This window comes from Pteropus medius, unplaced genomic scaffold (genome assembly GCF_902729225.1).
Source record: "Pteropus medius unplaced genomic scaffold, Ma_sr-lr_union100, whole genome shotgun sequence".
Lineage (NCBI taxonomy): Eukaryota > Metazoa > Chordata > Mammalia > Chiroptera > Pteropodidae > Pteropus > Pteropus medius.
This window is the reverse complement of record NW_024355008.1, coordinates 8049921-8071518: the sequence shown is the minus strand read 5'-3', so window position 1 is coordinate 8071518 and position 21598 is coordinate 8049921. Positions and strand designations below refer to the sequence as shown.

Here is a 21598-nt window from a genome sequence, read left to right as displayed (position 1 = left end):
ACTTGTACTACCTGATAGAATTCTGACTTTATGTTTAGCTCCAATGACAGAAAAAAGCTAAAACAGGGAGGGCCTGGGGGATAAATTCTCCAATAGTGACTTGTAGACATGCTTGTATTTCTAACTTTCCAGGGGGTTGTGAAAAGCTAATAATTTGTAGCATCTACCAATGGGGTGGATACCTTATTGACTGGACTACAGAAGAGGACAGATTTATCAAGTATCTAACATGTGCTGGGTCTAGCATAGGCATAAAGCAGTTTAACTATTCGCTGAATTAAAAAAATGAACATCAATATAGCTTTTATGCAATGATCCTAACGCCAATATGTGAAAGGTTAATGAGGAACTTTATAATGGATAGATGAGGTTGACATTCGATTTTTAACATCACTAAGAAGAGACATTGTGTGCTTTCTGATGTGTATATACATCATCACCTATAAAGAACTCTTGCCAAAAATACTGAACCTGGTTCTAGCCAACACACTAGATCTAATCATCAGTTTATAGGGAATTGTATAACATGTACAATGGCATTAGAAAGACGCAATCAGTTAAATCAACAATGTGGGAAACTGAACAGTATAAGTGACTTAGTTTTTTAGCAAATAAATGACATGAATAAAGGGGAGAGCTGTTATCAGCCAAATATAAAGAATCAACCTTGCTTGGATTGTTTTTTAAAAATAAGAGTTTTTAAAGTTAAGATAATTATAACCAAATTGGAAATATTGTTGAGCTAGGCAAGAAAGACCTTTTTGAGACAACTGGGGAAATACACACTTTAACTGGATATTAGATATTAAAAATTATTTATAATTCTCTTAGAAGAATGATGTTGTGATTATATCTAATAATAAGAGTCTTCATCTTTTGGGAATACATATTAAAGTGTATATGAATGATATTATATGATACGTAGGATTTATTTTAAAACATTCCAGTGGGGAGGAATGGGGATAACATGAAACAAAACTGACAAATAATGCTGAAGGTGGCTCTTCGGTTCATAGAGGATCATTATACTATTTTATTTTTATGCATGTTTCAAAATTTTCATAATGTAAACTTTTTAAAGAATGAATGAATGGTGAATACTGAGTTAACAGTCCTGTTCTCTTTGGGGACAACTATTACTTAACACTACTTTAAAGATTAGGTAGCCAGTGTACAAAACTCAAAATACAATGAAACACATAAAAATACTGTGTTAAACTGGGAACAGTACCTGTTATTCCAGACTTCTTAAGTTAGACTACTACATAAGTTAGACTACTGGTGAACATTCCTTATAGTACTAGAAACTCAGAGATAAACAGACTTTAGTGATCAGATTATCTAGTACAATTTCCTGATTTATAAATGAGAAAACCAAAGTCCAGAACAGCTCATTGTCCAGAGACAAACATGTCTTTGAAGTTAGGACCTGAACTCAGATCTCTAGTATATTTCCATTGTATAATACCACCTCGATTTATAGTATTTGTGCTCTCAAACTGTTCCACTAATGCTCAACACTCACTGATGCCTATACTTTAACACAACTGTCAGCTTTGATCAAGCACAGCAGTGACACTGTTAGGAAGCACAAAAAGACACATATGTTAGCAGAAGGATGCTTATAAATTCCATAAGGCCTAACTGCCAGTGGGTTTTTGTCCTTGACCAAATCTGGGTAGCTACATCAGAACTAAAACAGTCTCTAAAGGAATGAGGATGCAGAAGTCGAGCTTTGCTTATTTGTCAACTACAGAGTATCACTAGTATCAGACAACTTATGCCAGTCTGGTTCCAGGAAACTCCAAAGAACAACTCTATATCTAGCTTCTGAGTTTCTAGAGCCATTTTGTATTTAGAGTCAGAGGAGAGTTTAACTACAACATATAGGCAGTAGTTTGAATATGGGCAGAAGGTACAGGGTTTCTAGATCTCCTACCAGAATATTTGTGACTTCCTGTAGAACTACAGGGAATCTTTGGGATTTCTCTGTCATGTACATAATACATTCTTTATCAGAGTAGTTAGGTGTTCCATAATATAGAATAGCATTCTATACTATAGCAATAGAAAAATAATGTCCGTAATACAGTATTCCTATAAAAAGTGAATTGACCAAAAATATAAAAGGCAATACTGTCATTCCAAACTAAAGCCCAGAGTTTACGTCATATAATGCTTTTAGCTCTGGATTCTGCTTTTGAAACACAGTGAACACCATACAATTTACATAATTTTTAAGTTCTTTGATATACTCAACTATTTGTAGAAATAACATTTTTTTCATTTTTCTAAATTTTTTTTTAAATTATTTTATTTTTTTAAATTTTTAGGCGAGGCAACCCTTGGTTGACCTCACAGATTGCAAGGACCTTGTCAACTTACATTCCCTTATTTTTTATGCCTACAGCACTTGGTCTTCCTAGGTGGTCTCCCATCCAAGTGCTAACCAGGCCCGACCCTGCTTAGCTTCCGAGATCAGATGGGATCAGGCTTATTCAGGGTAGCCCGTGGATGTAGACTTAGGAGTAACATTTTTAAAGTTCTCCTACAAGCAGAAGTACTGATATCAAAAGTGATCTGCCCCCAAATATTTCACACCTTTCTTCTTTTCCTACTCCCAGATCTGTTATAATAGTAAAAAATTATTTCCTAATAGTTTTGTCCTAAAAGGTATTTTGGAAAGCTGTATGAGTTTACTGGGTTAAGATACTATGTTTCCCAAAAAGATAACATAAATAGTTCAGCATAGATACTAGTTTATCTGATTAAGACTCATTGATCCCTAACAACAAGTAGAGAAGGGGCATAAAAGGAAGCCTCCTGCTGTTAAAGGTAGAATAGAAGATATAATTTAAGGAAAAGAAAATCTAAAGTACAAATGGTGGGGTGAAGTTCAGCCTGCTAGGGATAATGCTGAAGTGTTCCAGTCATCTAGGGGTAACTTGAGGGTATCGGGAATTCTGAGCATTCATCAATTTTCTTCCATGATGCAGATGAGAATGCCAGGATAAGAATACACTACCGGTTTAGATATTAAATGCATCACTTAAATCCAGTGACGCAACCTATGAAAGTGGCCTCAGTTAAGCCAGACAACTATTTATTATCTGGAGCTGATAGAGCAGGAATGGACATGATTACAAATGATATGCACATCATGCGCCTATTCCATTTTGAACACACTTTAAAGATATTGCATATTCAGTGTTTCACAGCTCTTATCATTTTCTCAAGATGAAGATAGCAATTTTCCAAAATGTCATATTTCTTACCAGTATCTCAGGACTAGGTGGTGGTGGAGGAAGCTGGATTGGAGGCAAGGTACTCAAGGCAAACCCTTGCTTTACCTTGTTAATTTGTTCATTGTACTGTGTCTAGTAGAAAAAGAAACAATATTTTAAAGCAAAATCAACTTCAAAGAAATAGCATATAAAAATACTTGATGTAGTTTTGAATACGATAGCACAGAACAAGAATTCTGTCAGTATGTCCAAAATAAAAAACAAACAAACAATTTTTGACATGAAAACAATTCTATAGAATACTATCCCTAATTGTAAATAGTTGTATTTTTAGAAGTCTCTATTGACTGACCAGATACAAAGACATATAATTCACAGATACTTGTGTTAATTCCCTTGTGGTTCCATAATTTTCAGCCCCAAAATGGGAACCACTAATATAAAATGAATAGAGTCTAAAGATTCAAGAAGCTATAAATATGAGGAAAACAGTATTTGTAACAGAGCAGAACTACTTGCAAATGTTAATTTTAAAAAGTAGAGGGGACATTTTAGAGAATATTTGTTAAATATTTACACTTTGTTTATCTCAAAAGTTATATCTCTAACTTTCTCCAGGTCCACATATACCTTTGTTTTATTCTCTTGGATTCTGCCAAAAGAAAGACTCCAATCCCGGAAGCTTAACAGCATGCTTTTAACATTTTTTGACATTGTGCACATTTTGCTTTATCATATTATTTTGTAAACAACCCATAAGAGTGGGGAAAAAAAAGTCTTAAAAAGCAAATATTTAGAAACTTCTACACAGAAGACATATGCTTGAAAGAAAACAAGAATACAGAACAAGGGGCAGCTCTTTTGATGCCAGAACTCTGAATAAACCCAAGAGAAATGCTAAGCATCCCTAAAGACTGAGTAAGAAAGAATCCAGGAGAGGAATAGTCAAGATCACCAATGAAAAAGCTAGTTAATGCTTTGGGGCAGCTTTTCACAATTGAATGTCACTGTGTTGTGAAACCACAACACAATCAACATTATATATCAACTTTAAGATATAAATATAAAAATATTATAAAACCAAATGAATAATAAATATTCAGTGGGTTACCTCTTTAGATTACCTTTAGCATAGTCCTAATTCTATTAAACCAATAATTAAGAATTTATTATTTTGCATTATGGAATTATTACATAAAAAGTTAAGACAAAACTAATACAAGTCTGCTTGATCTTTTAATTCTGTAAACACACAATTAATCAAACCAAGTTAGACATTTATTTCTGATTGGAGCAGTTAGCTTTGGAATTCTAGGAAAATTAAGTCTGAGGCACAATATTTTAGTTTATCATTTACTGTTAAAAGGACCTAAAGATCATATGTATGAATATAAAATGCTATTGACAACCAACTACGTGGAAGTAATCAATCTCAAACTTCAAAAAGGCATAAACTTTAATAACAAAAATGAAAAAACATGTTCTTCTTTAAATTTCTCCAGCAATTTTTTTAATGATAAATGTTTTCTTTAAGTATATAACATCTACAATATTGAGTCAATTCACTCTAAATACACTTCACAACTTACCCTGAGAAATGCAATCTTGTTTCTGACATCTGTCACAATGGTATTCCAACTGTCTACTGCAGCCTTTAATTGAAGTGATTCCAGGTTGCTGATAGAGACAAGGAGACACGAGAGAAAGCTCTTTCTTTTTATATACCACTTAGGTTTCCAAAATTTTCCATTATGTTCTCTAGTGTATATGTAAATAATGAAAAACAACAAAATTACCTCATCACCACCACTTACCTCAAATGGGCACAAAGTTGTATGGAAGGGCTTGTTATTAAAAATAAAAACAAGAACTAGGAATTTAAGATTTCCTTTTTCAAGGGCAAATATAACTTCTGGTTCAGAACACCAAGTTTTTTTCTATTTTGGTGATATATTTTTAGGACGTACTATAAAACTTTGGCACAGGAATCCCTCCACTGAAGTAGGAAGGGAGAGAAAGCCAAAAGGGAAATTGCCCTAGCCATCCAATGCAGGAGCATTCTTAAAGATGTTGACTCATCTTAGAAGCAGGTTTTAGACTACCTTTACCCTGACGTCGCAAGGTCACAGTTGGCCTATCAGGCTCTTCTGCAAATTAGTAAAAGATATTCCCTATGCGAGGGCAAAGCAGAAAGAAATACCTTTTCTGAAAGAATGAATTAGATTGTTGCCTCTATGACATACATAAATTGCACAACTACAGCAGCCAAATGACTTAACAGGAATTAACATGCCCACCAAATGACTTAAGTAGGAAAGGCTTTGAGATAGTTAAGGTCTGTCCTCTCTAGAAGAGATTTCAAAGCCTTTCAAAAGTCTCTATCTGTTATAACATCCCCACCCCAGTATCACCCAGTACAACAGTTTTAATCTTATATAAAGAGGCTAAATATTCTAGTTTACAGAGTGTTCTTTCTCTCTCTAACAAGCAAAGACAGACCGATGACTTAGAACAGTGCTTCATCAACCAGAATGCACATCAGTATATCCTGAGAATCTTGCTAAACTTCAGATATTCTGATTCTTCAGAAATGAAGAATGATGATCATTAAAATGATAACTTAAAAAAATAATGATGCCTTGGCCCAGAGATTCTAATTTAATTAATTCTTTAAGTTTGAAGGTATACTCCATAAAATTATAAATTTAAAGAGAATCTCATGCAACCTGCCCAAAATTTGAAAATCACTCAGAGCACAGCAGGAAATTAACTTTAACATATGATTTTAGGTGCTAATACTAATTTTCCCACCAATGTACTACAAAGGTATTTATAATCAAGCATTAGAAGAGAAAACAATTAAAAACAAGTTTTCCACTTAGACTTCACCTTGATTTGTAAATATCTGGTCTTCATACATGTCTCTGACTATTTTTTTTTTTTAATCTATTTCACTGTGGAGGAGGGGGAAAAACCTGTCAGCAGCTATTCTTGCATTCAGTAGAATTCTCAATGCTTCAACAGAAGCAACAAGTAAAAGTATCGAAGTGACTAGATGACTTTTGAGGTTTAAAAACACAATGGTTTCTTCACTCCAAAGACTCTGACATCATATATGTAAAACACATTACAGATTATGTTCAACCTTGGAGCCACTTGTATCTCTGAGATCAAGATGCATTAAGGAAGAGGGAAAAGTTTACCTTGCCGCCATCTGAGTGACTCTGGCAAGCTGACTGAGGCATTCCTTTTCAGTCTGCTCTAGATGAAGCAAACCAAAATCTCTACGACACTGTAAGAAATACACCTACAGGTTTTTGAAAAAGAGAAAGAAGGTGAAGGTAGCCTTGCAAATGAACACATTCTTTTCTCAATCATTTCAAGTAAATTTTAAGCTATTTTTCGATCTCTTTCAACAGCACCTGAGCTTCTTGACCATCCACAATGCATTATAAAAGCTTTCTGATCAATTCTGCAATTTTCATTTTTTTAATTCAATGGTTACTGGGTTGGTAAACATTCTAGAAACTTAGTTTTCAAATTTGCACACACATTGGAGCCATCTCAGAAACTAAAAACTGATGCTTTGGTCCCAGAGATTCTAATTTAATTGATACTAGATGTAGCCTGGGTATTAAGGTAAGAACACTTGAAAGAAGTCCTGCTATTTTTTTTGTTTTCTGACTGATAAAAGGGTAAGAAAATATTCAGACCATACAGCACTATGCAGTCCAAATGGGCCTTAGAGGTCATCTAGTCCAATGTCAATCTCATAGCAGAAATCCCTTCTGCACCATTACGACAACAGTCTATTATACTCTCAGACAGCATTAAGTATTTCTAAAATTAATAATGGAAGTAGAAAGAAACTTCTTGACTAAAAGCAGTGAAAAACAAAGAATATAAACTTGAGCTCTTAAGGTAATTTGAGTTTTTTCTTTTCTTTCAGTTAAAGTTAGCACTCTAATACTTTATTCCCCAGAGAATCTGGGTTAAGATACTACTTTCTTATTGTTGACCTCTAGATTTCTGAGTACTCTGCTAAAGAACAGAACTTATTATGGCAGAGGTGGGAAGATTTATAATGGTTTTAATGTCAAAGAAGTCTCTAAAAACTTGAATCTTAATATGTATCAACATAATCTACAAACAAAAATTACATACATACACACATACAATCGTATTTCTTTTGAGAGACCCTAGCTGTAGGTTTCTAGGCTCACTTAGAAAAAACTGTGTGACTTTCTGGGTCCAGAAAATAAGTTGGTTTTTGACACTGGATGTATAATGTATATGTGCTTTTGGAAGATCCATGTAGGGAGTAGCAAAAAAGGGAGATATGGCAGCAGTGAAATGTTATTCTTCAAAGTTTGCCTTAGTGACCTGGCTTCATGAGAATTTTTCCAAGATGTCTTCATTTGCTATGTATACTGAAGCAGACTAATTTCTTGGAGTCATTTGGGGAAAAATAACATAAGATAATCAATAGTAAAGTAATCATGTAAAAAATGTGAGTCAAAAAAGCACAAGGGTTGGAGCTGAGTTTTTCTGGCTGGTCCTAAGATGTCTTATTTCTCTTTATTTAAAAAGCAATTATTTTTACAATTCTTTACTATACTAGTACACAAGTAAAACTTCCCTCCCTGACCCCCATCTCTTTCTCTCTCTCTTCATACCTCTCTCTCACTCTCGCTCTCATTTTATTTTATTTTATTTTATTTTACCTCAGCTGTTAAAGCTCTGCTAGTTTCTGCATTCAGTTTGGTTAAGTATGTTTTAATTGTGCTTTCCAGGTTATGTTTCTCCATTTCCCACTGAGATCTGAAATATATGGTCATTAAAGAGTCAGTAACATTGCAGCAAGGACAGACTTATCTACCTTATTCAGAAGGAAAAAAGATACAAGCAATTCAGTGAGTAGTTAATAATTTCTTGAAAAGTATACAGCATATAAAATTGAAAGAAGACATTACTTAAGCCTAACTGTTATCTTTTACTATCAAGAGCATAAAACTTTTAAAGCTGTCCATATAGGGGTAATTATTTAAAACTTGGCTCTGAAATCAAGTTGTCTGAGGATGAATCCGAGTTCTGCAACTCATTAAATGTGAAACCTTGGGCAACTTCTTTGTATCTCAGTTTCCTCACATGTAAAAATGGAGAAAACTATATTACCTCAAAGAGCTGTTGTGAAAATTCAAATATAAACATAAAGCAGTTTGTGTTTGACACATATTAAGTACAAAATAAATGTTAGCTATTATCATTATTAATAAATTTTACATAAAGTTTCTACAAGCCTTTTTATATTCCAACAATAGCAACTATAAAGGTTTTTGTTATTCCTGTCATAAAGCTAAGTCACTGCATTAAAATATTTTACTGTTTAGTCAGTGCTTATATTCAACACCTTAGAATGAAAAAAAATTCTATAGCTTGAGAGGGAGGGAGATGATGATAGAACATTATTTATGAAGGACATTATGGAAAATGGCTACCTGTGAGGTTTCTCTTTTTCTTATCTCATTTCAGCTTGAGCCCCAGAACTCTAGAGCATACAAACCAAATTATGTCTTTAATGGAAATGATTAATTAGAAATACAACACTGTGACAGGGAACATTCACAAAAGCTGTCCTCAATGTTTTATTAGAAACATCTGTATACTTGAGTATCTGACAAACATTGATGAGAAACTTGACAAAACAATATGTTGTTAATACCATTAAGGCGAGAGTATTTTGAGGGAAAAATAAAAAAATATTCAAGGAGATATCTTAACCATGAGAAATACTGTCCATAGAATATTGTACAAAATTTGCCTATTAGAACAAGAGAAGAAAATAAATAAACTGGACTTCATCAAATTAAAAACTTTTGTACTTCAAAGGACATCATCAAGAAAGTGAAAAGACAACCCACAGAATGGGATAAAATATTTACAAATATCTGGTAAGGGACCTGTATCCAGAAAATACAAAGAACAATTAAAACTTGTAAACAAGTAAAAAGACAAACAACCCAATTTAAAAAATGGCCAAAGGATGTGAACAGACATTTCTCCAAGTAGATATACAAGCTCTACATATTAATCATTAGTAAAATGCAAATGAAAACCATAATGATATGCAACTTCACATCCACTACAATGGGTAAAATAAATACAGACAACCTAAGTAGTGCTGGTAAGGATGTGGAGAAATCAGAACTCTCATCCATTGTTGGTGGGACTGTGAAATGGTGCAGTGACTTGGGAAACGGTTTGGCAATTCCTCAAAAAGTTAAACACAGGGTTTATTGCATGTCTCATTCTTAGGTATATAACCAAAAGAATTAAAAATATATGTCTGCACAAAAATATGTATACGAATATTCTAATAGCATTATTCACAAGAGCCAAAAATGAAAACAAACTAAGTGTCCATAATTGATGAAAAAACAAAATGTGTTATATCCATACAATGTATATCCAATACAATGAAGTATTATTTATCTACAAAATCGAATGAATACAGACATATACTACAAAATAGATGAACTTTGAAAACATTATGTTAAGTGAAAGAAATTAATCACAAAAAGCCTCTCACATTATATGATTCTATTTATATGAAATGCCTAGTATAGGCAAATCTACAGAGACAAAAAATAGATTAGTGGTTGCCAGAGCTTGGGGAAGGGTGACTTTTAATGAATCAGGGTTTCTTTTTTGGGTGATAAAAGTGTGCTGGAATTAGATATTGGTAATGGTTGCACACCTCTGGGAATATACTGAAAATCAATGAATTGTACTCTAACAGGGTAAATTTTATGCTATATGAATTAGATCTCAAAAAAACTGTTAGAAAAAAATTACCTACGGGTAAAGCTATGAATGAGAAGAAAACAGCTAGTTTCATAAAGCAGTCACACATACTAGTACTGATTAGGGTAAAGAGATAAGAACTCTTTAAGCTCTAGTTCCTGACAGCAGTGTATTGCGGAATTATAATTTGGCTCATTGAAAACTGCTCTCAGCAGTTTTCTAGGGCCAGAGCTAAGGTGAACATACCTCCCATTTGCCTATGACACTTGTAGTTTATACCCATTATCCTAGTGTAATTATTAATACTGCTCAATTTCAGGTTCAAAGTGCCCCAATCTGTATAAAAAATTATACTGCTACTCTGTCAGAATATGCTGAGTATAGTAGTTTTGGAGAGGGTGCCCTCAACCAAAGCAATAGCTGTTTGTACCTTTTCATGGAAAGTTGCTCTTTAAGATTCTTGATTTCATTATCTTTAGCATGGCTCTGACGCTGTAATCTAAGCAAAGAAGAAAGTCATAATAAGGTCATTAACATAGTCAGAACAGATATAGATGAGGGGGGATTAAGTTATGTCTATTTTGGGCTACAAATTTTGAGACTGAAAATAACTGTACTCTAATACCTAGCCATTCTGAAAATTATCTTATTTCTGATGTCTAATTTATTGACTTCCAAAAGAAAAAACTAAGTTCTAACCCCTTCGTATTAACTAAACTATAAATTATAAAGCCAAAGAGAAGACTTATCTTGTATTCCTAGTTCAATGACTCAGGAAAATGTCTTCAGCTCTTTGTACTTTAGTTTACCCACTAGAAAACAGATGGTACCTTCTGATGTTCTAGGCCTTTGGTAGGATTGAGAACTTTAAGTTTCTTAAAGAGGTATTATACCAAGTCATGCAAACTATTAAAAACTTAGGGCCTGAAAGAAACGAGACCTTAAATATAGAAGGAGACTGTGTGCAAATAAGAAATATAATGAAAACTATAAATTAAAACTGGGGAGTCACTACATGACCTAATCATGAGAAGACTGGGTAAAAATGTTGTATAAATCAGAAAATATAACCTGCGATTAGCTTAAAAACTAATATGTAAGAAGCTATTCAGAAAATTGCAAAGTAATACTTTTTGGTTAACATATATTCATATACCATTTTTGATGTTCCTCCCTTGTGCTGCTGTATTTCTCTTCACAACCAAACTTGTATGTTACCCTGTTAATCTGCTTTGGTAAGCAAAAGAAAACATTTCTCTTTAAGTTTCTAACATGTTCAGACACTTGAAATACACAGGAGTTTTAGTTAATATAAGTTATTGGAATGGGAAAAGCCAATACTTAAAGTCATTGTTTTAACGACTAGAGACCGCCCATTCACCTTTACTCCAAGCTTCATAGAAGCTGTAGACTTAAAATCTTGTTTTGTTGGACTGAAAATGCAATGAAAGAAACCAGGTCTCTTTCTATATGAAAAGAGATCACGTTCTTAAGTAAATAATAAGAAATAGAAGCTTTGTTATTGTAGTATACAGGAGTATGTAGAGAGAACTAAAAAGTGGTAAGATTTCTAAGACTGACATCTTCCTTTGTATACTTCTATTACTTCAATATTTTACCCAGCTAAAGTTTACAGTGGGTGATAAGAGTTGACAGAGCTGGTGGGGAATTCAGAAGACCTATATTCTCAAATAAAAGAAGATAAGGCAAGCATAGTTCCTATCATCCAGCTTAGATACAAAACAGCTATATATGTTCAGGCAGTCCTAATTTATCAGTCTTATTTGTCTTGTGAATAACATGATAGGGTAGGATTAGATTTTCTTTTCTAAAAGATTTAAGTTCTCAAGCTTACTCTGGCTGGCTATTAAGTTTATTATAAAGCTTTTATTGACAGCAGTTTCTTAAAATTTATTACGTGTTTTTTGTAATTTGTACAAAATACGTCACCTTTATATAAACCTTCTTTGTTAAAACTGCAATCATCAACTAATGTTTACTAAATATTTACTGTAGAATTAGCACTGAATTAGGCCAAAGGAAAAAAGGTGTGGTTTTGTTTTTGCTTCCTATTAAACACCATATTCTAAGATGAAAGAGATGAACATTTTACAATTAAAGAATATGTATATTTTTATCATATACTCCTGGGACATGATCAAGTGAGCGAAACAAAGAAATACTCAAAAGCATACACAAGAATACACACAGTGCTCATGCTTTTTTCTCTGCCTAGATGCCTTCTGTCTTTTCTCCCATCTCATCCCACCTAGCTAATGTTCAATCCTATGTCTTCATTGAGTTCTTCCTAATCACAACAATCAATAGTACTCTTTTTACTCCACAAAATGCATTTGACAGTTATGTGCTTTAAAAAATAAAAAAAACTTTTTGAGCTAATCATAGATTCACATGCAGGTGTAAAAAATGATATAGACTAGACAGATTCCATGTACTCTTTACCCATCTTCCCCCAAATGGCAGCATCCTGCAAAACAGTAGTATAATAACCAGGATGTTGACAGTGATACAGTTCAAGATACTGTACAGTTTTATCACCAGAGGAGCCCTCATTTTGCCCTTTTATAGCCATGCCCACTTGCCTCCCACTCTCATCTCTTTCTCATAATCTTAGGACCACTAACCTGTTTTCCATATTTATCATTTTGTCATTTTTGAAATTTTGTCATTTCAAGAACGGTAAATGAAATCATACAGTATATAAGCTTTAGGGATTGCTTTTACTCACTCAGCATAATTCTCTAATGTCTCTAATTCTCCAATGTCTAATTCATTCCTGATAGTGATGTTCGTATCGTCTTTCTGTCAGTTTTGCTAGAAGTTTGTCAATTTTATTGATCTTTTCAAAGAAATAACTTTGTTTTATGAATTTTTCTCTATCGTTTTTCTGTTTCCAATTTCATTATTTCTAATCTTCATTATTTCCTTTCGCTTTTTTCGGGTTATTTTGCTTTTCTTTTTCTGTGTTCTTGAGATGGGGGCATATGTTATTCATCTGAGACTTAGTTATTCTCAGAACTGCTTTAGTTCTTCTCAGAACTGCTTTAGTTGTGTCCCACAAATTTTGATGTACTTTTCACTTTTCAGAGTCTTCCTATGTTTATTTGTTGTGTTAGGTCCGGGGTGCTTTTGTTGTAATAAGAAGGACTTTAAGTAATGGAGCTAGTATATCTTGGTGTAACTGGAAGTCCCTCTGTATGTGCTCCATTAACTCACAGTCAATATCTAACACATCTTGGTGTCTTCTATATGTGCCTTACATAATTCTTTTCTCACAGTGAGTACTTACCAAATGTTTGGTGAATGTTCATTCAACACTGAGTGTTCATTGTGGGATGAAGTATGCATCCCCTAAAGTGGTTGGTTCGTAGTCGCAGCATACAAGGGTGCCTGGGTCAGCTACCGGAGTTGAGGTGGGGTATCCTCAGGTAGTGAAGGAGAGAGGAAGCTCATCTGCATGGATGGCATTACTTTTCAGATCTCTGATGTTATTAACATGTTTCTGAGTTGTTTATTACCTTCCAGGCTAAGTAATAAAGTTTTGAAACCTTTTTAAGTGATTGCAGCTTAGTTTGCCCAAACTATCTTAGGTCCTCACTTCCTTCTGAACTTAAAGGATCTCTCTAAGTCTAGCAGGGACAAGCCTGAAAGTGTTTGCAACTGATATGTTTCCAGAGCTATGGCATTCAGTTCTTCCTAAAAATCCCTTCAAGTTGGATGATATGATATGTGGGAGAAAATTTAAGACCCGAATCTTTGCCAAATATTTCTCTGATTTTAACTAGTTTTTTTGACTCCTTACTCAAAGATATTTCCTAGAACTTGTCTATTCTCCCTATTAGCAGTGTACGAACTGCAAAGGATTTCAAATTAGACTTCATGGATGACTGGCATCTTGTGGTATAACTGTTCATTAAAATAATGTTACAAATTATATATTACTATTTCAACTGGTATTTGTTGGAAGCAGTGATTAGTAGGAAAAAAAAATAAAGCAGGACACTCATTCTTCCCTATTAAGTCAGCAGTTTTAGTCTTAGGCACTTAATACTTAAGGTTGTAAGAGAAATGAAATTGGCAGGGGTGAGAAGAGTCTCCAGGAATTTGATTTATTTTCAATCTCTTGGGCTTAGAACATAAACACACTGAGAGATCAATATAAAAAAGCATGCAAGTGATTCCTTGGTGTCTTTGAGGAATATATTCATCATAACACTATAAAGAAACAGCTAATTATGGGTCACATTTTTACAAATTAGAGTCGTGATCTGAAAGTTAATTATCTTTCTCTTGTAATTCTATTATTGTCACACTTGTCCAACTAATACATAAAAAGCTTTATATAGAGTGAGCAGTTGCTTATTTCTCAATTCAGCTGGCAAGGCAAATATGGAGTTGGTTTTCAAGCAAGTACAGTCCTGGGTTGGCAGTTCCTAATGTGCAGTCACAATGCCACCTAGTGGCTACACAGGGATTATCTTTTAAAGAGCATAATTGAGTAAACCCAGAATTTCCTGTTATCAACAGATTTGTACTTACTTGGAAACTTTATTGATTCCAAAAGCCACTTGTTGGTTAAGAGATGTGATGATTTTGTCTCTCTTTTTAATCTGCATTTGGTTTTCTTGCCATCGAAAAGTCACTGTTTTCAACTGTCTTTTGAAATCCTGCTCAATGAAAAATATTATTTCAGTTAATTCTGTTCAAGTCACCAGAAGTTGAAAGAAAAAAATTGGTTTCTTTAAGGAAAAAAATGCCATTAAGTTTAACATTTGATCTAATGGCAAAAGTACTCACTTCACACTGATAGTGCAATTTATAAAGCTGCTGCTGTCGAGCAAGCTTTTCCTTCTCAGTTTCTCCATATTCTGTAGTTACCTTGTTGGTTGAGCCCTAGTAAGAAAATAAAATATGCATGCTTTATTTTCCTCTTTAAAAACACTACTATTTTAGTTATTGAAAGAGGATTTAAAGTTGCTGTCTATCTTCTATTTACGCTTTGTAGGTCTTGATGCAAATATCACTTATTAGTTTAGATAAACCCGACCTCTCCCTAATTACAGCATTCACTAAAAATATCAGTTATTTGTCTACTAAGGCTACTAAAGGATAATATTACCTGCATGCTTACCATTTTAAAACTTTAAAGCTTTTACTATTAGAAAAATCATATGAGGTAAGCACTCATTATTCCCATTTTAGAGATAATAAAACTGAGTACTTGCCCGAGGTCATACAAACACTGAGTAGAGGAGCCTGAATTCTAACTCAGGCAGTCTTAATTGCCCAAGAACTTAATATTATTACATGGCATCACCTTGGTTTAATATTCAACTTCTGCACTGTAATATAAACACTCTGATTACAGGGACTGTGCCATAGCATAGCTCTTGACACAAAGCTGGTGCTTGCTAATTTTTTTTTGAATTAATGAATAAGCATTTTTCGAAAAGTGTATGACATTTTTATTCTATTTTCAAGTTCTCATAGTTCTCATGACTACTGAATAACCAAAGGCCCTGCTTTTAATTTTACTGTAATATCCAAAGCTTAGAAAATGTCATTTCAGTTAAAATATACACATTCTAATATTATAAATGAAAAGGAGAAAAAGGAGTTATGACAATTATATGAATGTCGTACTTTTAGCCAGGAAATTATTTGTGCTAGCTGTACCCCGAGACTATAAATAATCCTACATACTATATGTCATTATATTTAAACCATAGAACAGGTTATCACAAAATTATCTTAGTATAAGAATTCTCATGAGTAGGTAAGTCAAGTGGTTTTTCAAAAAGAAATCTTTCATATGCTTTGTCTGATTAAATGCTCCGTAGAGTACTTAAATCACGTTCCTATGTACCTTACAAATAGGTATATCCTTCCCAGCAGTGACTACCAGGAAAGGAACCAAAGAGAAAAACTTGTACACTGATATTTTTTTGTAGAAGTTTCATGGTAACAACCAAATTTAATTAAAAAAAACACACACACACAATGAAAATAGCTTTGTTTTACAAAACTTTTTCTCATGAAATTTAATTCAATGAGATTATGCCAGTTCAGCATGCCCTCCTACCCCAAGGTATTTAAAGTCCTCTACAAGGAATACATTTGTAATCAACTCTGCCCAATAACTAAAGCCGGGAAACTGTTGAGGGCTAAAGTGAAAAGTTCCAAGCTCCTAAAGCTCTTTTTCCCTCATTTATCCTTCTGTACTACCCTTCCTGTTTTTTCTTTCTCCTTAAAGGCGCAGCATAAACCACTAGCTAACATGCTGTTCAAAGAGTCATGGGGAAAACAAAGGTTAACAATTATTTCTGAAAGAAGGAAGGCCTGGGCTGTACCTCTCCAATCAGGCTTACCTGCTCTATCATGTCCAGAATATGCAGTTCATCCAGACTATAGAACTTGTCTTCAGTTGAAGAATCTTCTTGAACATCACTTGCATCATCTTTCATAAATCTACTGACTGAGTGTAGATTTGCTGGCTCTTCCTTCAATTGTTCTTCCTTTTCTACCATATTTGGGCTATAGTGGTGACATAATCAATGTGATCTTTTATAGCTGTATAGAGCTTTTCATATAAGCCATTGTTTCCCAAATTAATATTGCACTGGTCTCATGAGATATTCAGCATCAGAAGGGTTCATGGTCAAGGCAAGTTTAGACAGTGCTCATACTATATATTTTTCTTTAAGATTCAGAATGAAATTTAGCATATTTGAGATAGCACTCAATCGAAGTATCTTTCTGTTCATCCCAGGATTTTCAAGAATTATGAGACCGTGAAGTTCATTTTTCAGATTTTAACTATTAACATCAATTACTTTGGGAAATATTGACAAACATTTCCACATCTGCTAGCAGCTATATTACTTTATCACAACATTCTTGACAGTAGGTTGGTTTAATCAACTTCAGCACTTAGGTTCAGTGTACATTTAAATAGAGGGCTGCAAACAGCAACAAAGTCGATTTAGAAATGAAGGTTTCTTTTGTTAACAGAACCTTTAAAAAACTGTAGTGATAATATGTAATTCAATAACTAGGAACAACTACAAGAAGAATGAAAATACTACACACACAATGGCAATTAACTCATTTTTATGACTATATACAATATAAATGCATGTTACTATCCTTTCAATTGGTCTATTATTTTGTAACTATGAATTTCCATCTAAATCTCATTGAGTGATAACAATAAATAACACTTTTACTTATAATGTAAATGACTTGATTTTATTAGTGAATAGAAAGAGAAAAGGTAATTTTAGGATGCATGATTATTTCTTTTAGGCCACGAAGGCCTAGAAAAATTGATATCTAATGCTTGTAGAATAACTTGTTAAATATTATAAAACAGTCATTAGGTATCATTGAGGTATCCTAGAATGACAAACATCTTGGAAAATTCAATAAAATCAAATGCTATGTATACCACTGGTTCCCAAACAAAATTAATTTTAAAAATTAACTGAAGATCTTTTAAAAAGTTACATTTTCCAGGCATCTCAATAACTATAAAAATATAGATAAATCTGTATTTTTGAAAAGCTCCAGAAGATTATTCCTAAATTTTTAAAGTATGATAATAGCATTGTGATAATATCGAAAAATGTTCAAATTACTAAGAGATGCAAACTGAAACACGCAGAGGTAAAATGACATAATATCTGGATTGATAACACTTTAATAAAGAAAAAAATGTTAAAGAATTAAGCAAATGTAGAAAAATAGTGGTAATTATTGAATCAGAATGACAGGTATGTATACTTATGTGATACATTATTTTCTTTGCTTTTGTTTATATTTGAAAATTCTCATTACAGATAAAGCTCCCTGAGTGATTTGATGGTCATACAGGTTTGCATTTACATTTTAGGCCAAAATGAGCAAAATGATTGATGACATTATTTCATTTTTTAGTTAGTTATTTTTGTGGCATTTAGACACAGTCTGAAAATAAAACAAAACAATCAAACAAACAAATGATTGCTCTAGTGGTTAACCTGTTGACAGAGAAAGTAAAACCCCAGCTTTTATGATGAACTATTTACTTACAATGGATCATATCTACTACCAATAAGAAAGCTTCAACTATAAGTGATGGCTTTAAAGTTAACAAATTATGTTCTTGTTACCATTTTAAAGATACATTAATTTATGTCCTCAAAGTGAGTTCTATAAAAGTACTAATTTCAATTAACAAACTTTATGGTGGGTATAATGATCTCTTCATTGGACTGCCTCCCCTACTTTCTTCTTCTATTACACTCTCATCAATCTAATGGCTATATAACTCACAATGATCTTTTAGACTTTAAAAGTTTCCACTGAAGATTCAAGATTCATTGTTAAAAACTGGAATTAAAAAACAAACAAACAAACCTCTCAGGTTAATTAAACAAAATAAAACAAATCAAAACAAACCAAAACAAACTCTTTTGTAAAACAGGTCACTGGGACAAACAATAATCTGTCCTTTAAGATTAAGTCTTATTTAGTCTATCTAGATTTAGCTAACTGCAATCTAGACTATATTTAAAAGATTTTATGCTGGATGCAAATTAGTCCTCAAACAAAGTAGTCACATTGGATGATTCTTGAGTAGCCTCATAGAAAAATGGCGAGAGATTCTATTCTACCAATGTAAATAATAATTTAACTTTTTCTCACCTTCTGTGAAAAGGTGACAACTTATTAAAATAAAGAAGTGTCCTTTCTTCTCTAAATAAGAACACTCCCCAAGGCAAGTCTGTATCATACTGGCAAAGCACACTTTGAAAGCACTAAGAAAAATTTAAAAATTAAATAAATACTTACGCTTGCTCTTCTTTTGATTCCTTATTCTGAAAAACAGCATCAAGAATTAGTAATCTATATCAACTATGTCAATACAGCACAGTGATCTGACTACATTTAGGTCAGTGTTTCTCACACTTTTCTGACCACAACCATAAGAAATACATTTTACAACATGATGTAAATGTACTTATATATGTATCTTTATACATAAGTATAAAGCTAAAATATAAGTTCCATAAAATCAACCTCACCCATATTATGTGTGTTATGGACTACATATTCATGGCCCTCCCTCCAAATTCATACATTGAACCCTAACCCCCAAAGTCATGGTAACTGGGGACAGGACCACTAGGAGGTAATTAGGTTTAGATGATGTGGAGTCCTCATAATGGAATTAGCACCCTTATATGAAGAGAGCAGAGAGCCAGCTCTCTCTTTCTCTCTCTGCCGTGTGATGATAAAGCAAGAAGGTAGCCGTCTGCAAACTAAGAAGAGGGCCCTCACCAGACACCGAATCTGCTGGCACCTTGATCTTGGAATTTCCAGCCTCCAGAACTGTGAAAAATAAATGTTTGTTGTTTAAGCCACCCAGTCTATCACAGTTTGTTATAGCAGTCCAAACTGACTATAAGACAGTGGGTGATGAACTCTGGAAATTTTTTTATTCCTACTAATTCTATTGCCTTCTTTATAAATGGTGGTTGTGACCCACTAAACTGATTTTGTAATCTACTACTGAATAATGAAACACAACTTAAAAATCATTGATTCAGATATTGGCAGTGAGTATCGGGGCTGAGTTTGTACCTACTGGTGTATCTTGGGACAGGTTACATAGAATTTTCATTTTTGGAATGCTATACTAAGTATGAGAGTTCTTGGAAATCTATGTGTAAGAAGAGAGCAAATTTATATATTAAAAATCTTATTAAAAAGAAATGTTATGGAAGTCATGATTCAAAGGAAATGTTAAAAAGCTTTAAATTTTATGTTCATTAAAATAAAGTTATAAAGGGAACATACTAAAGGTAATATTGATGACACTTAACACATATTAAGAATATTAATTACTCATATATTACTTTTCCATTAAGAGTATTAATTACTCTTGTATACGTTACAGTATTAATTCCTATTACCACCTCTTGTTTACAAGAAACTTCAGGGTCTCCTTTCCCACAGATTCCATAATGTACGTACAAATTTATTTTGCCTTATTGTCTGTATACGACAAGGATTTTTGTGTTTTGGTATCTGATTAATGTCCAGTGCCAGTTTGATTCTACAATTTAGAATTATGAACTCCTGCCTTGGTTCCAGTGTACTTGAATAACCAAGTTTAAAAGATTTTTGGTTGTTCATAATGAACATATCTAATATAGTTAAGTATTTCTGAAACTCCTTTTTAGCTGCTCCCATGACAACTTCATGTCAATGCATGTGTTAGTATGTCTTCTTACATGTACCTCAGCAACTTCCCTCCTTTAGAGCGGACATCCTATTTGAAGGGCTCAATTTACTTCCTGCCAGATTTCTTTTTATCTCTAAGCTTTATCACAGTGCTTTTTGCTGTTCTTCTGCCATCTGTTTTACCTCTCTTTCTTATTTCTAACCCTCAATTCCCTTGGCTGGGAAGTGGGAGTAGGAGTAAGAGTAATTAATATTTTTAATGGAAGGGTAATATATGAGTAATTTTAGGACTTCAACTATCTTTAGGTTGAGATGGTGCAAAACAAATAATTAATAGAGGACACAAATTTCATGCACACGGGCTTTGTCATCACTCTTTAATGTAAGCAAATTTCTATATGCTAGAATTTTTTGTGAGGAGAACTCCTATTTAGAGCATTGGATTGACTTAGCTTTTTATGACACTACAAGGAGACAATTCTTTGCACTTAAAATAACAGTAACTAAGTATATGAATAGGACTATTCTATATTAAATGGTTGTATGTAAAAATTTCAGCAGTTTTAGGTACCATACTTTAAAATTTAGATAAAAGATGTAAGATATAAGAAATCTTGTCTAATGTTTTATCTTAATAAAATTATCTTCAAAGTATCTCAACTTGTTTAATAAAATAAATTGGAAAAAATTTAGGCTGTTAAAAAAATCTGACAGTTGCTAACATTTAATAAGAAAATTTTAATATTATCAGGGTATAAATTTTTGAATGGTGTTTATATTTTTTCCCAGTTGTATTTATTCCCTGTTTAATTTAAACTTGACAATAAAGTCTGAATTAAAAAATATTAAGCCAAAAAACAAAACGACTCCTGACTTTCTCTTGTGATTTTCTAGGCAATTAATAAATTTCTTGCTAAAAATGTGCTACAGACAGTAACTTGTTCATTTTTCAACTGGCAAAAAAAAAAAAGGAAGAGTCATAAAAGAAGTTTTGCATTTGTACCATTTTGCATATTTCTGCCTTGCTGGTACTCTTAGACACAAAGAAAATCAAGATGTTTTAAAGTTTAAAAAAAAATGTTTCTGGACATATCAGCAGAAACATGATGAGCAGCTGTTTTTAAACACTAAGTAGGCATTTTTTAAATGACAGTGATATGTAGGAATTAATGGAATTTCCAATTGACTAATTCTATTTCTTTCTCAATATATTTAAATGCGTAAATTATGATTTAAAGAAGTAAATAGGCACATTGTAAGTTTTAGTCATTCAGGATCTAACATACATAGACTTCTCTATA

At 33.0% G+C, this 21598-nt stretch overlaps 1 protein-coding gene and 1 pseudogene across 19 annotated transcripts in view; both read right to left on the bottom strand.

Annotated features, from left to right (window-relative positions):
• Positions 1-21598, bottom strand: part of DZIP3 (DAZ interacting zinc finger protein 3) — a 97393-nt gene that overhangs the window by 20554 nt on the left and 55241 nt on the right. For 15 of the 19 annotated variants that reach the window (XR_005651510.1, XM_039856898.1, XM_039856892.1 and 12 more), the window contains 10 exons: positions 19392-19442; positions 18903-18928; positions 16439-16604; positions 14868-14963; positions 14610-14737; positions 10480-10548; positions 7970-8066; positions 6449-6552; positions 4835-4922; positions 3276-3377 (listed from right to left, as the gene is read on the bottom strand). Coding sequence is in view for 18 of the 19 variants with exons in the window: in XM_039856898.1 (XP_039712832.1) it covers positions 3276-3377; positions 4835-4922; positions 6449-6552; positions 7970-8066; positions 10480-10548; positions 14610-14737; positions 14868-14963; positions 16439-16604; positions 18903-18928; positions 19392-19442 (927 nt within the window). In the remaining variant the exon portion in view is untranslated. The remainder of the gene's footprint in view (positions 1-3275; positions 3378-4834; positions 4923-6448; positions 6553-7969; positions 8067-10479; positions 10549-14609; positions 14738-14867; positions 14964-16438; positions 16605-18902; positions 18929-19391; positions 19443-21598) is intronic. The other 4 variants (XM_039856902.1, XM_039856894.1, XM_039856901.1 and 1 more) reach the window with 1 other exon arrangement.
• Positions 2402-2522, bottom strand: LOC120598197 (uncharacterized; annotated as a pseudogene).